This window comes from Chelonia mydas, chromosome 6 (assembly GCF_015237465.2).
Source record: "Chelonia mydas isolate rCheMyd1 chromosome 6, rCheMyd1.pri.v2, whole genome shotgun sequence".
In the NCBI taxonomy this organism is placed as follows: domain Eukaryota; kingdom Metazoa; phylum Chordata; order Testudines; family Cheloniidae; genus Chelonia; species Chelonia mydas.
The window spans coordinates 2,402,496-2,419,719 of NC_051246.2; the positions used below are offsets into that span (position 1 = coordinate 2,402,496).

The window sequence follows — 17,224 nt, forward strand, 5'->3', positions numbered from 1 at the left end:
GGCGGATTACCCCCATCTGTAACATATCCTGGATCTCCCATTCTATAGCAGTTTTAGCTTGAGGAGGCACCCGGTAAGATTGGGCTCTAATTGGGCGAGCATTACCTGTGTCAATGGAGTGGTATGCCCGTTCAGTCAGTCCTGGGGTGGCTGAGAACGTTGGCGCGTAGCTAGTGCACAGCTCCTGGATCTGCTCTCGCTGCATACGCCCAAGGGTCATGGAGAGGTTCACCTCTTCCACGCCACCAGCACTTTTCCCTTCGTAGTAGACACCTTCAGGCCACTCAGCATCGTCTCCTCCCTGGGCTGTACACTGACAAACCTTTAATTCTCTGGAATAAAAGGGCTTTAGAGAATTAACATGGTACACTTTAGGCTTGAGGTGGGGGATGCTATGAGATAGTTAACAGCTCCCAGGCGCTCTTGGACTGTAAATGGCTCATCCCACGATGTTTCCATCTTATGGGCCTGGGGTGCCTTCAAGACCATGACCTGGTCCCCTACTTTGAAGGAACGCTCTCTGGCACGTTTATCATACCAGGCTTTTTGCTCTTCCTGAGCATCTTTTAGGTTTTCTCTAGCAAGGGCTAAAGAATTTCGGAGGGTGTTTTGTAGGTTGGTTACAAAGTCCAGAATGTTAGTTCCCGGGGAAGGCGTAAACCCCTCCCATTGCTGCTTCATCAACTGTAATGGCCCCTTAACCTCACACCCATACACAAGTTCAAATGGTGAAAACTCTAAACTGGGACTTGGCACAGCCCTGTAGGCAAAAAGCAACTGCTGCAACACTAGGTCCCAGTCACTGGAGTGCTCATTTACGAATTTACTTATCATGGCCCCCAAAGTTCCATTAAACTTCTCCACCAGGCCATTTATTTGATGGTGGTGGTAAGGGGTGGCTACCAAGTAGTTAACCCCATGAGTTTCCCAAAGGCTTTTCACGGTCCCTGCTAGGAAATTAGTTCCTGAATCCATAAGGATGTCAGAGGGCCAACCTACCCTGGCAAAAATGTCTGTTAATGCCTGGCACACACTTTTAGCCCTGGTGTGTCTTACAGCTACTGCTTTTGGGCATCGGGTGGCAAAATCCATGAAAGTCAGTATGTACCGCTTTCCTCTGGGTGTCTTTTTCAGAAAAGGACCCAGAATATCCACAGCTACTCGCTGAAATGGAACCTCAATGATGGGGAGTGTCCAGAGAAGGGCTTTGACCTGGTCTTGGGGTTTTCCCACTCTTTGGCACACCTCACAAGACAGAGCATAGGTAGAAACTTCCTTGCCCATTCCCTCCCAGTGGAAGGACTTACCCAAACGGTCTTTGGTCCTGTTCACTCCAGCATGGCCACTAGGATGATCGTGGGCTAAGCTCAAGAGCTTTTCCCAGTACTTAGTTGGAACTACCAACTGTCTCTGAGGATGCCAGGCCTCCTGGTGCCCACCAGAAAGAGTTTCCTTGTATAAAAGTCCTCTTTCTACAACAAACCTGGATCGATTAGAAGAGCTGAGAGGCGGTGGGTCACTCTGTGCCACCGTCCAAGCTCCGTTGAGTCTCTCATACACTTCCTGCTCTGCCTGGAACTGTTCCCTTGATGCTGGAGACATCAGTTCCTGACTGGATTGTGGACTTGGGCTTGGTCCCTCTGGAAGCGATGCAGGTGATGGGGCTGTTTCCGTTGACTGTGAACTGCTCTCTGCCAGTGCACTATGTTGTATTTCAGGCTCCGGTTGAACCTCTTGTGTAGGTTTCTCTGCTTCTGCCAGTGCAGGCTCGGTGGTGCCCTCTGGCGTTGGAGTTGTAGATGGGGTTGCAAGCGCTGGATTCAGTGCTGGCTGCTCTGCCCATTCTGGTTCTGGTTGGGTCTCTGGGACTGGATCCACTACTGCTGTTGCAATCATTGGCAGGGGATCCAGTTCTACCACCTCAGTTTGGGGCTCTGATAACACAGACGGGGCCTTGTATAAGGCTCAGGAACAGGGATAGGTTTGGAGGGTCACTTAGCCTGGCTGCAGGTGACCATTCCAACCCTCTTGGCTCGCTTCACATGGTTGGCCAAGTCTTCCCCCAGCAGCATGGGGATGGGAAAATCATCATGGACTGCAAAAGTCCACGTTCCTAACCAGTCCTTGTACTGGACAGGCAACTTGGCTGTAGGCAAGTTTAAAGAGTTTGACGTGAAGGGTTGAATCATCACTTGGGCCTCTGGGTTGATGAATTTGGGGTCCACTAAGGATTAGTGGATAGCTGACACCTGTGCTTCAGTGTTCCTCCACGCAATAACCTTCTTCCCGCCCACACTCACAATTTCCCTTCACTTGGAGGGTATCTGGGAGGCATCCAGGCCTGGGGACCTTTGGTGTGATTCTGGTGTAATGAACTGCAATCTGTTGGGGTTCTTGGGGCAGTTGGTCTTTACATGCCCCAGCTTGTTACATTTGAAACATCACCCAGCTGACGGGTCACTGGGGCGAGGTGGGTTGCTGGAGACTGGTGGGGTGGGATGTAGCGGGGCAACGACTCACTGGTGCGGCGCCTCCTGCTGGTCATCTTGGGAATTAGCTCTTCCAGCCCAGAGTGCCCTCTGCAGGCCAGTGTCTCACCTGCCACTGGTCCCGTGCCCCTCCTGGACCCCAGTGCCTTTAACTTGGGGTTCTGCCCCAGCAGTCCCCACACTCTGGGTCTCCCCACCCAGGGGAACCCCCAACCCTCTAAACCCACCTTTCCTCAGTGGCTACTGCCAGTCACCATCTAGCCCTTGCTCACAGGGGCAGACTGCAGTCTGTAAACCACTCATCATCAGCAAGAGGGGGTTGGACCAGCTGCCTCTGCCTATTCCCAGGCTACCCCTCTGTAGCCCTAGTACCTTTCCTGGCCTTTAGCAAGGCCTGCAGCCTGTGGGTTTTCCAGGCTGGAGCTCCCCAGCTCCTCTGGACCTTCCCCCAGCCCTGCCCCATTCTAGGTGCCCTGCTCAGGTCCTTCTCTCTCAGAAGCTGGAGACTCCTACAGCTCCTGGCCCTCAACCCTCTTATAGAACCAGCTGTGGCCTGATTGGGGTGTGGCCCCAGCTGTGGCTGCTTCCCTCACTCAGCCTAACTTTTCTGAGCTGCAGCCCTCTCTAGGGCTGCTTTTACTATTGGCTCCCACAGGCAGCCCTCTCCAAGGGCTGTTTTAACCCCTTCAGGGCCAGAGCAGGTGACCACCCCACTACATGGGAGGATAAGGTGTTTGGGGGTTTCCTTGGGATGTAGGTGGGGCCTTGGGCTACCCCCGGTAGCAGGGTGTGGTCTGAGGTTGTCCCTTCTGGTCTCCGCTCCAACTGCGACCAGTTTTTTTTCTCTCTGCCACCTCCACCCATTTGGCTCTGATCTCTCCTGCCTCAATTACAGTTTTGGGCTTCCCATCTAGGATGCACCTTTCTATTTCCTCAGGAACACCCTCTAAGAACTGCTCCATTTGCATTAGGAAAGACAGGTCTTCCAGAGATTTAACACTGGCTCCTGATATCCAGGCATCCCAATTTTTTACAATGAGGTAGGCACGTCGGGAAAATGCCACGTCTGGTTTCCACCATAGGGCTCTGAACCACTGACGGGCATGCTCAGGTTTTATCCCCATTCTAATTTTGGCCTTTTTAAAAAGAAATTTGTAGCTGTTCATATTTTCTTTAGGCATTTCAACTGCCACCTCTGCTCAGGGTCCACAGAGCTGCGGCCTCAGCTCCACCATATACTGGTCTGTAGAGATGCTGTACCCAAGGCAGGCCCTTTCGAAATTTTTTAAGAAGGCCTCTGTATCATCGCCTACCTTGTAGGTGGGGAATTTTTTGGAATGGGGAGCGGTACCTGGAGAAGGACTGTTAGGGTTATCTGGTAGACCCAGCTTAGCCCTTTCCCGATCTAAGCGCTTCAGCTCTAACTCTGTCTCCAAGCATTTGGCCTCCTTCCTCTCTTCCACTTCCAACTCCAAGCCCTTTAAGGCCATTTCTCTTTCATCTTCTTTCTGTCTCTCTTCAGCTTCCAATCTGGCTAATTCTAGTTTCTTTTGGACCTCACTTCCTGTCATCCTAGCCTTCCTGTGCTTAGCCTAACCTAACCCAAGAGTGTTACTACAGACATTTCACAATGACATTCATCACCGGCATGGCATTAGCGCTCAGAAAAGACCTCGCTCCACACACGCTTCTAATGCAGGAATATCATATGCTGTAAAAAGAACAGGAGGACTTGTGGCACCTTAGTGACTAACAAATTTATTAGAGCATAAGCTTTCGTGGGCTACAGCCCACTTCATCGGATGCATAGAATGGAACATATAGTAAGAAGATATATATATAGATATATGTATACATATACATACACACACACGAGAGAACGAGAACGAGGAAGTTGCCATACGAACTGTAAGAGGCTAATTAATTAAGATGCGCTATTATCAGCAGGAGAAAAAAAACTTTTGTAGTGATAATCAAGATGGCCCATTTAGACAGTTGACAAGAAGGTGTGAGGATGCTTAACATAGGGAAATAGATTCAATACGTGTAATGACCCAGCCACTCCCAGTCTCTATTCAAACCCAAGTCAATGGTATCTAGTTTGCATATTAATTCAAGCTCAGCAGTTTCTTGTTGGAGTCTGTTTTTGAAGCTTTTCTGTTGCAAAATTGCAAGTTGATTAAGTTGCTTATCACTTGAGGTTCAGCCCCCCTCACCACCCCATCTGTATAGCCCAGTAAATCTTCGCAAAGGATTCTTCTGAAAAGTAAAACCCAGACTAAGCATCTCTCACCTGCTAGGTGTAGACACCCGGCAGTGTTCTCCCCACTTGTGAGTGTGAGGTTTGCCTCCACCCCTTATTAGTTTGATGTGTCCGTGTGCTGCTTGTATGGAAATGGAGCTGAACACACCATCCTTTCTTTGGGAGAGACCTGTTTAACAACTCCCTTGACAAACCTGGTTTGAACTCCTTTTAGTGACCATTCCAGCGTACGTCCATAACCCTTAATACCCCTTGCATATGTACATCACACAAGGATATGAATGATCAGCAATATATAAGTTTTCAAATCATAAAATATCAGGGTTGGAAGGGACCTCAGGAGGTCATCTAGTCGAACCCCCTGCTCAAAGCAGGACCAATCCCCAATTTTTGCCCCAGATCCCTAAATGTTCCTCTCAAGGATTGAACTCACAACCCTGGGTTTAGCAGGCCAACGCTCAAAACACTGAGCTATCCCTCCCCCCTCACAAGGAGCATTTTGCACAGAGATTGTTACAATAGAGTATAGGGTGTGAATACTAGGGTCTAGTGTCACAGGTGACATGGTCTATCTGCACCAAGGGTTAGAAAGGGCTGGTGTGGGATGGGGACCCAATCTAGGAGGGGGTCACAGGGTCAGCCACAGAAGCACAGCTAGGAGAAGGACCCTGGGGATTGTAAGAGGAGAACTGGCACTGTTTGGAGTGACAGTGGTAGATGGATGGGGGCTGACCAGAGTGACGGTGGTAGATGGACAGCGGCTGATCGGAATGATGGTGGTAGATGGACGGGGGCTGATCAGAGTGAAGTTCACCTCCGCGAAAGTCACACCAGGCATGTTCTTCTTGATCCACTCATTGTGGGCGTTGGGGCGGTTGTAGACTCCAGGATAACCAGGGGCAACACTGACTACCCCATCCACTTTTATCACCATTATCCAGCTCACAATCCCAGCAAGGTACCAGGTCCCGCCTTCTTCACACACCAGGGGTCCCCCAGAGTCACCCTAGAGAGAGGAAAAGAAATAGGGTTGGAAAGAGTCCAGTCTGCATCGTCCACAAGGGCAGTGCTGGATTCTCCATTTCTCGATGGCTTCACATTCCCACTGGCTGCCTTTCTGGGAGATGCTTTATCCAGACATATGTCTCTGGGCACAGTAAAGGGGTAACCAGGTGCAATTATTGGCTGGGTTATACATTAGGTCAGACTGAATGGGCTGATGGACCCTGCTGACTTTATACTCTACGGACGCATCCTCAAGGCAAGAGGCGTCTTGTCTAAACACTGGGGAATGAACTCAGGGTTCAGCCCTTCCATCCAAGCCCACTGTTTGGTGGGTGCCCCCGACACACAACACCAAACCAGCAGGGGCAATGGACCAGGAACAACAGGGCCCAGCACAAAGTGGGCCCTGATCTTTCTTGGGGTCTGGGTATTGCCCAGCAGAAAGGGGGAGGTCTTCCAATCTCAGTCAGAGAATCTCACCCAAGCAACCCCTTTATAGCCTTCCGGGTACTCAGCACAAATCATGTCATCTTTGATAGGGTTGTAATCTGAAGGCTCTTGTAATCCTTCTCGGTGGCGATCGTTGCAAATCGTGGAGTCTACGGTGAGCACCTCCAGCTCCTGCAGTGTCTCCGGTGGCTTATAAACCGCTGGAATAAAAGGCCCGAGAGCAGGGTGACTCATGTGGCACATAATAAGCTGTCACATTAAGGATCTAGAAGAAGTTTCCAGCTCTGGAATGGGAGTGGGGTCTAGTAGGCTAGAGTGGGGGCACAGGAGCCAAGACTCTTCGGTTCTCTCCCCAGCTCTGGGAGTGGAGTGGGGTCTAGTGGATTAAAGTGGATAGGGGGCAGGTGGCCAGTTTAACACGTTCTAAAGGCAACAACCCAGATATATAAAGGTATTTTAGGTGCTGCTCTGATTAGCTTTGCAGCCCCAAACCTGATTAAGAAGCCTAAGTTTAATTATAACCACTTGGGGGAAGATAGTCATAGGGATTCAGGCACTTATTGGCACAGGAAGGAATCTAGTGGGATTTTGAAAATCTCCAAGGCACCTACAAAAGATGGTGCTTTGGAACCTAAGTCTAACAGAGCGTCAATGGGAGTTAGGCGCCTAACCTGCACAGCCACATTTGAATACCCTGTTCGGAGACCGTCTGCACCTTTAAGTGCCGAAAATGCAGGCCGGTAGGGTGCATTTGAAAATGCTGAGCCTTGTCTACACACAGTTTGCCCTGGTTTGGTTCAATGGGTTTAAATTTCTGAGCAGAGGCTCCTGATTTCCAGGTCAGGCCGAAACACAAGGCCATGAAGAAGTAACTAGGTGTGTGATTGGATAGTGCTGGGTGCCAGCTGGCGGCCACCTCTGACACGGCTTCCTGCTGGTCTAGAACCGGCATCGGCAAATACACAGGTGCCAACTACCCCAAGAGGAGTGGTTTGAAACCCATATTAGGACTCAGACACACCAAAACATGAACATCTCTTCTTTGTGCTAGGAATTGAATCCCCCATCCGTCAAATGATCATATTTATTTTTAAGAATGTTTTTACGTTCCTCAATTTAAATGTTCAGTTTTGCAAAATTATGGGTTTTAAGCATTTTTTAATTTTTATTGGCTTAAATTTTCCCAGTTGTGGACATTTATGGGAGGGGCTAGGCAATAACTATTTAATGACAGTGGAGGTTGAGATTCAAAGAATCAAAGCTTTATAACCATTAAAACGCAAATGGTCAATATCCCATGTCAAAAAATGGAAAGTAAATATCCTTAAATCAAACTCGGAGTTCTCAAGCAGCATTTCTCATCTTTTGGCTATATGTAAATTTTGATTATTTCCAATCAAAATACATTTTTGTCGGTCTGTGTGTGTACGGTGAAATCAACATTGACTGACAACAATCCAGTCCCTCCAGGGCTGTGTATAATGGTACCTGTATAAATGTGCGGGTGTTAAACTGTGCAACCATATAATAGGACAATCGTACAACCATACCTGTATAACTATACAACTGTGTCACAGTACAACTGTGGCTGTTTAACCATGAGAACAGCCATATGGGGTCAGACCAAACGTCCATCTAGCCCAGTATCCTGTCTTCCCACAGTGCTTGGTGCCATTCAGAGGGAATGAACACAACAGGGCAATTTATGGAGTGATCCATCCTGTCATCCAGACCCAGTTTCTGGCAGTCACAGGTTTAGGGAGACCCAGAGCATGGGGTTGTGTCCCTGACCATCTTGGCTAAAAGCCATTGATGGACCTGTCCTCCATAAACTTATCAAGTTTCAGAGTAACAGCCGTGTTAGTCTGTATTCGCAAAAAGAAAAGGAGGACTTGTGGCACCTTAGAGACTAACCAATTTATTTGAGCATAAGCTTTCGTGAGCTACAGCTCACTTCATCGGATGCATACTGTGGAAAGTATAGAAGATCTTTTTATACACATAAAGCATGAAAAAATGGGTGTTTACCACTACAAAAGGTTTTCTCTCTCCCCACCCCACTCTCCTGCTGGTAATAGCTTATTTGTTAATAGCTGGATTTGTGCTGGAAATGGCCCACCTTGATTATGATACACATTGTAAGGAGAGTGATCACTTTAGATAAGCTATTACCAGCAGGAGAGTGGGGTGGGGGGAGAGAAAACCTTTTGAGTGGTAAACACCCATTTTTTCATGCTTTGTGTGTATAAAAAGATCTTCTATACTTTCCACAGTATGCATCCGATGAAGTGAGCTGTAGCTCACGAAAGCTTATGCTCAAATAAATTGGCTAGTCTCTAAGGTGCCACAGAAAAGTCTCCTTTTCTTTTTATGAACTTATCAAGTTCTTTTTGGAACCCAAAATGCTTTTGACCCTCACAACATCCTCTGGCACCGAGTTCCACAGGTTGGCTGTGCGTTGTGTGAAAAAGTATTTTCTTTTGTTTAAGACTTCTGCCTATCAATTTCCTTGGGTCAGCCCTAGTTCTTGTGTCACCCGAAGGAGTAAACAACACTTCCCTGTTCACTTTCTCCACACCAGTCATGATTTTATAGACCTCTGTCACAACCTCATCTTATCCCTGTAATTGTGTGAATGTGCAACCATACAACTGTGGCTATAAAACCATATAACTGTAATAGTAGCTGTATAACCGTGCGACCGTGTAACTCTTAGGCCATCGGTGTCTATATGAGGCTGCTATCACCCAGCCTGTGACCTTCATCCAGTGCTGGCCTTTCCCCTGCCCTTCCCCTCTCTAACAGCTACGAGTCTGCCCCACCTTGTGGGAGAGCGTTCCCCCAACCAGTCACCCAGCAGGGTTTCCCAGCGGGCACATGGACGGAGGCGTTAAGCAGGCACACGGGGCTGATGGAGGCCGTGAACGCAATTGGCTTCTCCAGCTCCACCAGGGCGATGTCGGCAAGGAAAGTGCTACTGTTGTAATTGGGATGGGGGATGATCCGCGTCACCGATGAGAACGACTCGGTTGGGGTTTCACTGACAATCCGGTTTTCACCCAGCTGCACCCGATATGCTGAAATGGCTACGGACCTGGATACAAGAAAATCTGATTGGGGAAGAACTGCACAGCAATGCCACACAGGCATGGCTTGCGCAGCGCTCAGATGAAGCTAGCTCTGGGGCAGGGTCGCTGGAGAACAGCCACACATAACACCACAGGGGGGATGGCTTCCTAAAGCAGACGTGCAGCCATCCCTGAGGTGGAGCAGCGGGGGATCAGCCACGCAGGAACACTGCACAACAAGAAGCCAGTAGAGAGGGAGTCCTTCCAGAGCAGCCGCGGTCATTGTCTCTGCCCTGCCTGGGGTACTCACAGATTGAAGCAATGAGCTGCTGACACCACCCAGCTCTCAGAGACGAGCGAACCGCCGCAGATGTGGAAGCCGTTTTGCTGCACGCTGACCTGCCAGGGCCAGGCCCCGTCCTTGGCATCTTCACCATTGAAGATGCGCCCTGAGACCGAACGCTTGCCACAGCCTGGGAAGAAAACAGGGAACCTGCATTATCCCCAGGCAAGGGAGCTAAAGTGGGGAGGGTGTAAATAATTATAAGTGTTACCTGATGATCAGAGAGCAACTCGTTCCCCTCCCAGAGCCAGGGAAATAACCCAGGAGTCATGATTCCCAGCCCCCCCCCCCACACACACACACACACATACTTCAACCCTCAGACCCCACAGCAGATAATACTGGCATTTTGCTTTGGGCACTTTTCCTGCTCGATTCCAATTCCCACGAGCCCTGTGATACTTTTTGAGGTGACCCACAGTGTCTGGGTTGCACCACCCCCTGCTCCCAGCACGAGGGAGCCCTATCTGTGACCACCAGGAAAAACTCTTCCAGCCGCCAGCTGCTGGAATTCCTGGCGTGTCGCGAGTCCTGCGCTATCCCTCTGCAGGCAGCAATTTACACACCCAACGCTGTTACACGCCAGTGCCCCGTCCCCTGTCTTCGGCACACCTGCCATGCACATGGATCCACTGCCTCTGTGGAAACAGCGCTCCCCAATTCACTGCTTTCACCTTAGTTCTACCTTCTCCTTAGCACCTGGCACGTAGACGATGTGACAGAATATACCCATATCCACTATTGTAATAATCTTTGCACAGAGTTTTCCTGGTGAAGTATTGTTTGAAAACTCATCATTTGCTGGTCATTAATGTCCTGGTAAAAGACATGCGGTCACATTGCACGTGAAGTTATCAGATTCCCCTGTATGACGTTACTCATACATGTTCCAAGCCTGGGGACTGGCCGAACCAGCTCCTCAGAGACAAAGGGCAAGCTGACCCCTCAGCCAGGTGTCAGCAACAGCAATGGGCCACTGCCTGCTCAATGGCCATTCTTTGGCAGGAAAAGGGGCAGGGGTGAAAAATCTTCATCTTAGCAGAGAAAGAGTCTGGAGTTCCCATCCACACAGGCTGCCTCTTGCCCTGCTTCCCACTGGAATTGCTTCTTAAAGAAAAGGGACAGGACCATAAAAGGAAGGGGGCAGACACCTCCTGCTCGAACCCACTAACCCCTCCCAGAGCCAGGGAGAGAACCCAGGAGTCCTGGCTCCCAGTCCGCCCCCTGCTGGGCTCAGGTTGGCAGCTCCCTGCAGCCTCTCTCTGATTGGCTGCTTCCCCAACAGCCTCTCTAGGCAGCTTGGAGGATTCACCTCTACTGCTCATCCCTGGGGTGGGGTGGGGTAGGTCTGTGAGGCCTTCAGCAGGGCCTCCGGGCTTGGTACACCCGCTCACAGCATAGTATTTCCTTAAAGGAATAACAGACTTAATATGGTTGCACTTTCCAGGAGAGAGCTGGGCAGCACAGAACGTACATTTCTGGGGGAAATCTGGGGCTGGGGATGTGTCGGGGTCACCCTATGGGACTCTTTAAGGCCGGTAATAGCCAGGGTGTGGCTGGGCGGCTGGAGCACACACACAGACAGAGCTGGGAGCAAACTGCAGGTTGGAGGCTGTTTGTGAGCAGTCCAGACCGGAGGCTACAGCAGCAAGGCGTCATAATGGGCACCCCAGGTTACGGGGCAAGGGTGACACAGCTACTCATTAGTCTGGACTGTGTCACGGGGTATGTCACGGACATGCCTACAATAAAACCAAAGTGAAGTTGTTTTAACCGGGGGTGAGGGAGAGATTCAAAATAAAGCCAAGGAACGTGAGGTTACAGATAGAAGAAAAACAAAACACAGCCTACGGCCTGTACCTGTTAGCAAGATACTGTCCTGTCTGATAGGGTGTTACTCACTAAATGGCGAGTTCTTCCAGCCCTTGTCCAGCCCGTAGAGCTGGAATCTACCATTCCTGAGACCTCACCCCCCACTCTCTGCAGGTTCATTTGTCTTTGTGAACCTCCAGCCTGCGTCTCGTCCAGACAGTAAACAGAGGCTGTCTCCACGGGCGTCCACTTTTCAGACTCCCCATCAGTTTTGGAAGACAACAGCCTACGTCTCCAAGCTCTAAATTCTTTCCCCACACAAACGTCTCACAATAATTCGACAATCAGCTGAGCCTCAGAGACCCCACGAGTCCCCTTCAGTATGCCTGGTTGGACATAGATATAATGTCCCTGCCAGCACGTGGCTGGGTGAGTTTGGGCATGCCTATGTTGCAAGCGCTTAGGGAGTGAAGGAAGAGCAGGCAGGGCTCAGAGTACTGGGAGTTGAGGCTTCCATGGAGGTTAGGTTAAAGATATCATGGGACTGGGGACAAGGTCATTTAGATATAAAAGTATGACTGCTCAGAGCTCCGGTACGAAACTGTGGAAAAACCTGAGTGTCTCTGGATTAAGTTTAGAAGTGTGTGCAACAAGAGTGATGTAGTGGTGGGAGTCTGCTATAGACCACCGGACCAGGGGGATGAGGTGGACGAGGCTTTTTTCCGGCAACTCACGGAAGCTACTAGATCGCATGCCCTGATTCTCATGGGTGACTTTAATTTTCCTGATATCTGCTGGGAGAGCAATACAGCGGTGCATAGACAATCCAGGAAGTTTTTGGAAAGCGTAGGGGACAATTTCCTGGTGCAAGTGCTAGGGGAGCCAACTAGGGGGGGCGCTTTTCTTGACCTGCTGCTCACAAACCGGGTAGAATTAGTGGGGGAAGCAAAAGTGGATGGGAATCTGGGAGGCAGTGACCATGAGTTGGTTGAGTTCAGGATCCTGACGCAGGGAAGAAAGGTAAGCAGCAGGATACGGACCCTGGACTTCAGGAAAGCAGACTTCGACTCCCTCAGGGAACAGATGGCCAGGATCCCCTGGGGGACTAACATGAAGGGGAAGGGAGTCCAGGAGAGCTGGCTGTATTTCAAGGAATCCCTGTTGAGGTTACAGGGACAAACCATCCCGATGAGTCGAAAGAATAGTAAATATGGCAGGCGACCAGCTTGGCTTAATGGTGAAATCCTAGCGGATCTTAAACATAAAAAAGAAGCTTACAAGAAGTGGAAGGTTGGACATATGACCAGGGAAGAGTATAAAAATATTGCTCGGGCATGTAGGAAAGATATCAGGAGGGCCAAATCGCACCTGGAGCTGCAGCTAGCAAGAGATGTCAAGAGTAACAAGAAGGGTTTCTTCAGGTATGTTGGCAACAAGAAGAAAGCCAAGGAAAGTGTGGGCCCCTTACTGAATGAGGGAGGCAACCTAGTGACAGAGGATGTGGAAAAAGCTAATGTACTCAATGCTTTTTTTGCCTCTGTTTTCACTAACAAGGTCAGCTCCCAGACTGCTGTGCTGGGCATCACAAAATGGGGAAGAGATGGCCAGCCCTCTGTAGAGATAGAGGTGGTTAGGGACTATTTAGAAAAGCTGGACGTGCACAAGTCCATGGGGCCGGACGAATTGCATCCGAGAGTGCTGAAGGAATTGGCGGCTGTGATTGCAGAGCCCTTGGCCATTATCTTTGAAAACTCGTGGCGAACGGGGGAAGTCCCGGATGACTGGAAAAAGGCTAATGTAGTGCCCATCTTTAAAAAGGGAAGAAGGAGGATCCTGGGAACTACAGGCCAGTCAGCCTCACCTCAGTCCCTGGAAAAATCATGGAGCAGGTCCTCAAAGAATCAATCCTGAAGCACTTAGAGGAGAGGAAAGTGATCAGGAACAGTCAGCATGGATTCACCAAGGGAAGGTCATGCCTGACTAATCTAATCGCCTTTTATGATGAGATTACTGGTTCTGTGGATGAAGGGAAAGCAGTGGATGTATTGTTTCTTGACTTTAGCAAAGCTTTTGACACGGTCTCCCACAGCATTCTTGTCAGCAAGTTAAGGAAGTATGGGCTGGATGAATGCACTATAAGGTGGGTAGAAAGCTGGCTAGATTGTCGGGCTCAACGGGTAGTGATCAATGGCTCCATGTCTAGTTGGCAGCCGGTGTCAAGTGGAGTGCCCCAGGGGTCGGTCCTGGGGCCCGTTTTGTTCAATATCTTCATAAATGATCTGGAGGATGGTGTGGATTGCACTCTCAGCAAATTTGCGGATGATACTAAACTGGGAGGAGTGGTAGATATGCTGGAGGGCAGGGATAGGATACAGAAGGACCTAGACAAATTGGAGGATTGGGCCAAAAGAAATCTGATGCGGTTCAATAAGGATAAGTGCAGGGTCCTGCACTTAGGATGGAAGAATCCAATGCACCGCTACAGACTAGGGACCGAATGGCTAGGCAGCAGTTCTGCGGAAAAGGACCTAGGGGTGACAGTAGACGAGAAGCTGGATATGAGTCAGCAGTGTGCCCTTGTTGCCAAGAAAGCCAATGGCATTTTGGGATGTATAAGTAGGGGCATAGCGAGCAGATCGAGGGACGTGATCGTTCCCCTCTATTCGACACTGGTGAGACCTCATCTGGAGTACTGTGTCCAGTTTTGGGCCCCACACTACAAGAAGGATGTGGATAAATTGGAAAGAGTCCAGCGAAGGGCAACAAAAATGATTAGGGGTCTAGAGCACATGACTTATGAGGAGAGGCTGAGGGAGCTGGGATTGTTTAGTCTGCAGAAGAGAAGAAGGAGGGGGGATTTGATAGCTGCTTTCAACTACCTGAAAGGGGGTTCCAAAGAGGATGGCTCTAGACTGTTCTCAATGGTAGCAGATGACAGAACGAGGAGTAATGGTCTCAAGTTGCAATGGGGGAGGTTTAGGTTGGATATTAGGAAAAACTTTTTCACTAAGAGGGTGGTGAAACACTGGAATGCGTTACCTAGGGAGGTGGTAGAATCTCCTTCCTTAGAGGTTTTTAAGGTCAGGCTTGACAAAGCCCTGGCTGGGATGATTTAACTGGGACTTGGTCCTGCTTTGAGCAGGGGGTTGGACTAGATGACCTTCTGGGGTCCCTTCCAACCCTGATATTCTATGATTCTATGATTCTATGTTATTTACATAGGCCAATTACATAAATTAACAGAAGCCATCTCGGTAAAATTTTAACTCATCCTGTCTTCATTCTGCCACTAGGTGGGAAAGAAAGAAAGAAAGAAAGAAAGAAAGAAAGAAAGAAAGAAAGAAAGAAAGAAAGAAAGAAAGAAATCAAATGAAAACTAGAGAATGACCTTAACTTCCATGATAAACTTCGTTATAACCCCAATGATAACCTTCACCCAATGATACCCTTAACTCTAACCCAATGATAACCTTAACCACAAGATAACCTTAACCCTTGTCCCTAATCCCAATGATACCACCTTGTTCCCCTGCCCTAACACACGAGACCCCACTCCGTTTGCAAGTCAGGCTAGGACCCAGGAGTCCTGGCTCCCAACCTAATTCTCATTCCAAATCACCAGGGCAGATAAGTCTCACATTTTGCTGTGGGTGTCTTACCTGCCGGATTCTGACTCACTGGAGCACCTAAGGAGCAAACAAAGAGAAAAGAAAGCTATTACTGTGTGTCTGTGAGGGAGGGGGGATTATACAGTCATTCCTGTTGTCTGACACGATGTGTCTTTAGGAATGGGTGCCAATAGCTTCACCCACAGTTCTCAGGCTCCACCTACTCTCCTGAACCATCCCTGCTATCCACAGCAACAGCTAAAAGTCTTAATAGTGTCGCTATTCAACTCACCATCTGTAGGTTCCAGAGTTAACAATCCCCACTGATCTGAAAGGGGTGGATCAGGAGTGAATACCGAAATAGGGGCTAGATGGGGAGGGGTATCTATGAAGGGTGAAGATGTTGGATCCTCCTGTTATTTACTAGCCCAATTTCCTTCCCCCCAAGCCAGTATCTCTCTCCCCTCCCCATGGGAGGTAGGGCCCCATCTCCCACCTCCATTCCACCCCACACTCACCCTGCACCAGGGTCATCGCCAGCAGTGCTATGGCCAGGAGGGAGCAGAGATGCTCCATGATCCATCCTCGCCTGGTTCTGCCTTGGCCAAACTCAGCTGTCTCCATCGCCCCAACCAAAGCCCGGCTGGAGAATGAATGTGCCGGGGCAGGTTTTTATAGACCTGGTTCCTGCCTCCGCCCTCCCCAGATAAAGATCAAGAGAGAACAGATGTGACCCATCCCCTCATGAACCACTCAAGGAAACAAGTGCTGCTAAATTCTGCACGTGAACAGGGCGCGACCGTTCTCAGTCTGCTCTACCTGGAATTGCCCCATTAACGAGCACCTGGAAAACCAACAAAAATGTCCAAAGGCCAAGGTTTACGGTGGGGAGGCCCACTGTAATTTTAACTTCCATGTTTTGTTAGCAACTGAATGTGGCGAGAACAGATGGCCAAGGACAGTGCCCAGGCAAAGCTAAGGTTGTAATGGGGGTAAGGTTAGCGTAGGGGGTTCGTAGATTCGAAGGTGAAAGGACACCACTGTGATCAGTTAGTCTGACCCTTGGTATAACACTGGCCAGAGACCTGCCCCCAAATAACTCCTAGAGCAGAGCTTTTCGAATCATAGAATCCTAGAAGATTAGGGTTGGAAGAGACCTCAGGAGGTCATCCAGTCCAACCCCCTGCTCAAAGCAGGACCAATCTCCAACTAAGTCATCCCAGCCAGGGCTTGGTCAAGCTGGGCCTTAAAAACCTCTGTGGATGGAGATTCCACCACCTCCCTAGGGAACCCCTTCCAGTGCTTCACCATCCTCCTACTGAAATAGTGTTTCCTAATATCCACCCTAGACCTCCCCCACTGCAACTTGAGACCATTTCTCCTTGTCCTGTCATCTGCCACCACTGAGAATAGCCGAGCTCCATCCTCTTTGGAACCCCCATTCACATAATTGAAGGCTGCTATCAAATCCCCCCTCACTCTTCTCTTCTGCAGACTAAATAACCCCAGGTCCCACACCCTCTCCTCATAAATCATGTGCCCCAGCCCTCTAATCATTGCCCTCCGCTGGACTCTCTCCAATTTGTCCACATCCCTTCTGTAGTGGGGGGACCAAAACTGGACACAATACTCCAGGTGTGGCCTCACCAGTGCCGAATAGAGGGGAATAATCAATTCCCTCGATCTGCAGGCAATGCTCCTACTAATACAGCCCAATATGCCATTGGCCTTGGCAGCAAGGGCATACTGCTGACTCATATCCAGCTTCTTATCCACTGTAATCCCCAGGTCCTGCTGATCTTGTTTTAAAAAATGTCAGTGATGGAGAACTTATCACAACCTTTGTATAGTGTTCCAAACATTAATTAATCTCACTGTTAAAAATGTACACTTTCTTTCCCATCTGAATTTCTCTAGCATCAACTTGCAGCAATTGGATCAGACTGACTGAAGAGCCCATTATTAAATATGTGTTCCCCATCTAGGTATTTATAGACTGGGGTGAAGTCACCCCTTATCCTTCTTAAACTAAATAGATTGAGCTCCTTGAGTCTCTCACTCTCAGGCAGGTTTTCTAATCCTTTAATCATTCTCATGGCTCTTCTCTGACCCCTCTCAATTTATCAATATTATTCTTGAATTGTGGGCCCCGGCAATGGACACGGGATTCCAGCAGGGGTCACATC

The 17,224-nt window shown here is 49.3% G+C and overlaps 1 protein-coding gene across 1 annotated transcript; it reads right to left on the reverse strand.

Annotated features, from left to right (window-relative positions):
* Nucleotides 1-5,380: 5,380 nt before the first annotated feature.
* On the reverse strand, nucleotides 5,381-15,614 carry LOC102936401 (serine protease 27-like). Its single transcript, XM_043548305.1, has 6 exons — nucleotides 15,557-15,614; nucleotides 15,090-15,116; nucleotides 9,586-9,748; nucleotides 9,030-9,301; nucleotides 6,238-6,407; nucleotides 5,381-5,758 (listed from the first exon to the last, which is right to left on the reverse strand). The coding sequence occupies exons 1-6, from the start codon at nucleotides 15,612-15,614 to the stop codon at nucleotides 5,381-5,383; spliced, it is 1,068 nt and encodes a 355-aa protein (XP_043404240.1).
* Nucleotides 15,615-17,224: the final 1,610 nt, after the last annotated feature.

Coding starts and splice junctions, on each gene's coding strand:
- LOC102936401 (XM_043548305.1), bottom strand. CDS start 15,614: ATGGAGCATCTCTGCTCCCTCCTGGCCATAGCACTGCTGGCGATGACC. Junction 15,117..15,556: donor GGCGATGACCCTGGTGCAGG/GTGAGTGTGGGG, acceptor TTTGCTCCTTAG/GTGCTCCAGTGAGTCAGAAT. Junction 5,759..6,237: donor GCTATAAAGGGGTTGCTTGG/GTGAGATTCTCT, acceptor TCCTCTCTCTAG/GGTGACTCTGGGGGACCCCT.